This window comes from Pavona decussata, unplaced genomic scaffold (genome assembly GCF_977016875.1).
Source record: "Pavona decussata unplaced genomic scaffold, jaPavDecu1.1 SCAFFOLD_98, whole genome shotgun sequence".
Taxonomy (NCBI): Eukaryota; Metazoa; Cnidaria; class Anthozoa; order Scleractinia; family Agariciidae; genus Pavona; species Pavona decussata.
Genome location: NW_028145514.1, coordinates 2427644 through 2433897, shown reverse-complemented (window position 1 = coordinate 2433897; position 6254 = coordinate 2427644). Strand labels below are relative to the sequence as shown.

At 38.7% G+C, this 6254-nt stretch overlaps 1 protein-coding gene across 1 annotated transcript; it reads right to left on the bottom strand.

Annotated features, from left to right (window-relative positions):
• Positions 1–239: 239 nt before the first annotated feature.
• Positions 240–3444, bottom strand: LOC146472640 (two pore potassium channel protein sup-9-like). The gene is made up of 2 exons (XM_085119387.1): positions 2923–3444; positions 240–1660 (listed from the first exon to the last, which is right to left on the bottom strand). The coding sequence occupies exons 1-2, from the start codon at positions 3203–3205 to the stop codon at positions 993–995; spliced, it is 951 nt and encodes a 316-aa protein (XP_084975513.1). The 5' UTR covers positions 3206–3444; the 3' UTR covers positions 240–992.
• Between the last annotated feature and the right edge of the window lie 2810 nt (positions 3445–6254).

Here is a 6254-nt window from a genome sequence, read left to right as displayed (position 1 = left end):
AAAGGCAGTCATTGGTGAGCTCGTGGATAGAAACAGGTTCACTTGGTACTTGGATGACTCAATTGAATACTTAGATGAGAAAGTGTTTAAAACTTTGTTCCCTGATTTGAAATATTATCTGAAAACATGAAAGGGAATATAAGCTTAAACTTTAATAAAATATTAGATAGCTGTACATAGCTTTTGCTTTGTGTCCAATTGTCAATAAAAAAAAAACAGATAAAAAGCCCTCCTGAATGAAAACTTTATTCATATAAGCGTTTATTTACAAGTGAAAGCAAACGAGTACAATTTTCATTTACATGCAATTGGTTTAATCCAGGTTTAATGAACACATTAATATGTCAATTTGTGACTACGATAAAGTAAAAGGAACATGGCCGAAACCTTGACGCGGTCTGCCCCAGGGTGTTCCCGGCGCGTCACGGATAGATTTCACGGCTTTGCCGTGGGGATGATAATGGCACTGAGGTCCACAGACGACCTCAAAACTTGGTAATAACGCCAATCACGCTACACGCCGTACTTCTTTGCTGACCACGTTTTGACGTCTGGTCTGTACGTCATCGTAAAGACGCATGGCAAAATGGAGTCTATTTGTTAATTATTTACACAGTTTTGGCAATTCCCTTTTTATATTGCTTTCGGGAAACATCAAAGGAAATGTGACATTGTGTTTTAAGCCTGGTGAATAAACGATTGCCTGTTCGGATTTGCTTTCCGAGTATGCGTTTGCCACTGACTGAAAAAATTCATGTATCAACATAAAAGAAATACGAACACATCGTGACTTGGGTCGACATAACGACAAGCGACTACAAACAAGAATGCGTTTAATCTCGTCCCCAGATCTCAGTCGGTTCGGGAATGTCGAAATGTGACCGTGACCGTAACCACCTGACCGTGGGAGATCTGGGTACGAGATTAGAAGGTGTTCTTACTATGTATATGTCATCATACATATTACAAAATTTGCCATTTCTCACTGTACATCAGTTACTTAAAGTCCTGTGAAGTTTTCCATTTCCCTTTCTTGTGTTGGTGTCTTCTCGTCCTGATTGTTTGTTTTGCTGGCTCTCCGAATGGTCCTGGATATTTCGAGGAACACACCCAAAACAGTGTGAGTGGTGTTTGCGTTCCTCGATGGTTGCCACGATGGAGTTTATAGCACTCGAAACAATGCACAAATTTATTACATAAATCAACATAAAGAATATCAAGAGAAAAACGTTCTTTGCGCCCATCGATTTAATCATACTTTCTTGATCCACAGTGTTATTCATGGAGAAATTCTTGATTCTTTTCGGTTGAAGGGGCGTGGGTACAAAGTCTCCAAAACCGATTGTAGAAAAAGTTATAAACCAGTAATACACTGCTTCTACGAATACCCAATCTTCAGTCACCATTAGAATCCACCCATTTGCAATCATTGTAATCACCATCATAAAAACTATAATCACAGCGCTTTTCATTTGCAGTTGTTTTGGCTCCAACCGGTTGAAGATTTTTCTTTCAAGTTTTGTTACAATTGTGTTGACAAGTTTAACAATGGCTTCGCCAATGGATTTTAATGTGAGCAATGTGATGGGAATTCCGATTAAACAGACGGATATACACAACAACCGGCCTGCAGAGGTCTGAGGTGTGATAGTACCATAACCTGCAAACGAAAGGACAAGAAAAAGTGTGGTTAGAAGATAAAAGTACAGACAACAAGCACTGCCAGAACTACAATCACTATACTATCTATATCACAATACGATCACGGTTACTACTACTACAATTCAGCAGGGTTGGTATGATAGTCAGTGAGAGTAACCAGTTAATTCGCCCACATGCCAACTCGTCGATACGGGAGTTAACCCGCCCACTCCTCATTCGCCAGGAGCATCACACTGTCCTTATAATACCTTGAATTAGATTTGTCTGAATATCCCCTATCTATGAGCAATATCCCAGACATGATTGCAATTTTTCGAGTAAAGAGGTATATGTTTGTGTCATGGACTTTGTGCTTACTAGCTTAGATCTTATGTGTGTCCACACGAAAACATTACAAGCGTACAGAAACCTTTAAACTTGAAACCTGATTTATCCTATGACTATTTGTTTTCAAAAGTGTTTGACTTGACCAGACACATAGATGTAAGCATATGCTTGTTCGAAAATTTGCGTTTTCACGCTGTCCACTCAGATGTGTTTTTAAAAGTTGACGTTTCCAAAATGTTCCACTTTAGAGACCCCTTTCAAGGTCTGAGTTTTCAACGAGATTTCGTGTGAACAGAACATTAAAGTTCTGGGCCCAGTTGTTCAAAGTCCTACTAAGCTAATCCCGGATTAGCCTGAAATTTAATTCGAGTTTGATTACTTATCAATAAAGATTTTTCGAAAAGATCTTTGTCCTTCAGTTTTGACTTAGCCTTTTCTTTGCCTTTACCTTAAAATTTGCTATGTAAGACATTTTTAAAAAGCGAAATGAAGACCTCGGTTAACTTATAATCGGGGATTGGCTTTAATCGGCTTTTGAACAACCGGGCCCTAGGAAATATTTCATTGTCAAACAATAACCTAACCGGGTTATAAAAGGCAGTTATCGGGTATGACAAATCCATTTCGTATTTTTGGCTTTTACATCCGATTTTTAAATCCACAATGACTACAAGATCACCATCATTTCGTTCTTCCGACTTTGGGAATAAAGAAGAAGCTTTACAATGAAAATTAATTAACAATGTTGTTGTGGTTGATGTATAACTTCCTGTCCTAGTCCCCTAAGTGGCCATGGGACAAGGAAACGATGGCAATGTTGTGGATAACCGCCCTTGAGAATAAGACGAATTTATCAAACATTTTAAGGTTTGCAAAATTTGGAGCCCGTTTCCATCCTTAGAAAAACAACTGTTATTGTGGTTGGTGCCTTACCTATAGTAGTTATAGCTTGGAAGAGGAAATCCAATGCAGCAAAATAGGTCCATTTTTGCCTAGGAATGCTCAAGGCTTCATATGCCTCCAACGAAAAGTTATTAAACTCCTCCACGGTCATGTTGTATTTAGATGCCATGGAATCGTACAGAGATAGTAAAAGTTGGTATTTTGTTTCAATGGTATCGTCCTCCGATTGCTCTACCAGTACAAACAGCCAAGGAACAACGAAGGCAAAGACAGCGAAACCAAGCATCCGAAGAAGCGGTTTTTTGAACAACATCTTCCACTCCTCACACCTGCACTGCTGGACCAAATTGTCTTCTCACATCCTTATCATTGGAGTTATTGTTTTATTCCCACATTCGTAAATAAAAGTGACCTATTGGGTAAAATTTACTAAAAATACGTAAGCCAATAGACTAAATGACGTTTCCATGTCAACCTACCTCCTCTAGCATATTCAAAGACAAATTGAGAGTTAAAAAGAGTGTAATTCAGCTATGTTTCTAGAAACCTTTTGTTTTTTGTAATGCATTCACCTTTTCATGACTTTTGTCTTCAACTCATGACTTCAGTTTCAATCTATATTTGCATTTTTATAAAAAGATTAAAAACAATCTTTAAATTTTAATTTAGCTAAAACCGGAAAACGAAAGTCAGCATCTCTTCTTTCTTCTTTTAATAAATAGAGTGAACAACGCAAACAGGATTTGGCTTTGAATTAATTTTTAATCGAGGCGAAAATAAACCCTAGCAGCAAAATTAGTTTTGATCAACCAGAAGGTAAACACTAGGTAGGCAGATTTTTTTTTTCAGCACCAAAATGAGTATTTGATACAGGTGATTTCCATTTGTAGTTTTAAATTTTGTCTCGTGGACCTTCTTTCAAATACACTGGAAATACACTTGCTTAAACATTTGCATTCACAAAAATTGTTTACTGAATTGAGCCATGCAACATTAATATGCAGGTTTTCAAAAGTAAAAACACTCCCATACAAGTGTCAGTTTCATTTTTAGTATGAAATCTTTTCCCGCTAAAATAACGAAACCTAGAGACGAGTTGTATCAGAAACTTTTTAGAGCTAAAACAGGCACGAGAAGCGTAAAATGATGACATGCATCACACGTTACGACTCCTTTTCAGGAGGTGTTTATTATTATTATTTGCCTCAGGTGATTTTGTTTATTACCACCAACACAACTACATTACACGCTATGAATTGCGGAAAGCAACTCGGTGTGTGTATAGTAAACTATAGAAACCAAAGGTTCCTACAATCGAGTGTTCGTGTTTTGAAACCAGTCTTTCCATTTCACCCAAATTTTCTGTTTAACTGGTTGAAACGCAAATGGCGCGCGGAACAAACGGACGACCTTTGGAGGTACTCCATTTCCATTTCCACTCTAACCTGTGAGAAAAGATATTTTTTGCACAAAATTTCCATTTCCACTTTGTCGTCTTCTTTCTTCATACGGAATTGACAACATGAACTGCCTAATTGGAAAGTGCTCCTGGTATAGGTGGAATCTGGACTGAAACACTGAAATCCACACGCGTATATAGATTTGAGTAAAACTAGAAACTATCCCAACTGCTAACACTGACAAAACACTCTTAGAATGCTTTTCTTTACCAGCGAAGGAAAGTGGATATTCCCAATATCGCCATTTTCACTAATATCATTATTTATTGTAGTGCTGAAGGAGATGAGTGTGATGAAGGGTTATGTCAAGGATGGTTGGTTGATTTTGTGCACGTGTAGTTCATTATGAGGTCTAAACTTCTAAACTTGAGTATGGGAATGTAAAATTCATTTATTGATAGCACAATGGACACATTAATTACAAAAAGGATTAGATGCGATCGATCACATTTCACACGTAAAAAACTTGAAGGACGTCGGGCTGACTTTTTTTTCAAGATGACTGACCTAAGAGTAGTCCGATTCAAATAATTGTGTTCTTTTCCCCATCCATGCTCCTTTTTTGATTTGTTTTTTTTTTTTTTTTCACAGTTTTAGTCGATTATTGTGAGGTTCTATTCAATTTTATGACCAGCTTGCATATGATGAAGTTGCCTAAAACTGCGCATGGTCATAAACATGAACATCGTATAGCTAAACGTGCCTATATAACTGCGTTGACAGGGCTAGGCGGTTCTATTCTCTAGAAACAAATATTTAACAATTGCTATTAATGCAGGTTCGGATGGAGTACAAATGGTGTAGGTTTTTGTTACGTATCCTACACTTAATCTTTTCATTATCTCTCTGAGGCTCTTTGAGGTTTGTGAGCTGTACAAGCGTGCAGTGCGAGACCCATAAAGCGTTCCGTCCGAATTATAAATAAGGGATGTCGATACGAAGAGCCTGGGGGTAATAGATTGACAACTCAAATTAAACGTTTGAGACCATAACAGTTTTCCATAACCCAAAAGCCCACAACCTACGACCACCACCACCACCATCATCATCATCCTAATGAAGGGCTGGGCTACATAATGGTCGTTGCTGTGCAGTTCTGTAAGCTGCAGCCTCTGGTCAGGTTTTCATAGCCAACCCCGTAAGCTCCTTTTTCACTGTTCTCTTCTTCGTTTCACGAGGACGAGCCCCTTTCCTTCTTCCTTCAGGTGTCCATGCTCATGCGTGGGTTGGCATTGTGCTCCATCCTGAGAACCAGTTGCACCTAGGTTTCCGTTCGGTATAGCTGTTTATCATTTTCTCCACTTTCACTTCGTCGTTAAATCAATTCGTAGTTCATAAAATGTAACCCCCCCTTCCCCAACGACACCATCGTCACAATGTTGCTTAACTTGCACACTGGCACAAGAGGTCATGCCTGACTGGTACATGTGACTAAGCATATTTAAATCACGGTATATTTTATAGCTAGTGGTGAAACGCCCGGCGCATTGGTTTCCTGTCACCGGAAATTGCTGGTGTAGCACAGATGCCGGGTCGGCCATGCCCTTTTATGTGTTTTTACAAGTATGTGTGTGCGTGTGCGCGTAAAAACCGTCCTTTGACGCACATTTGAGTTCAATTGTCTGGAAGTTGTATCTTATTCATCTATCACTCTTTTACCTTAATTAATCTCGGTCACTGGGAGTGATGCGATGTTTTCCTTCTTGAATCCAAAATTTTCCATACTCAAATAAGTCATGTTGGTTTCGGTGTATGACATTTGCAGACTGCAGACCGCAGACTGCAGACTGAAGACTGCAGACTGCAGACCGCAGACTGCAGACGGTTAATTGTAAAATAATACACATTTAAACATAAGAATTAATGCTTATGCTTTCTACAGCCCAAAATGTACCAGGCGTT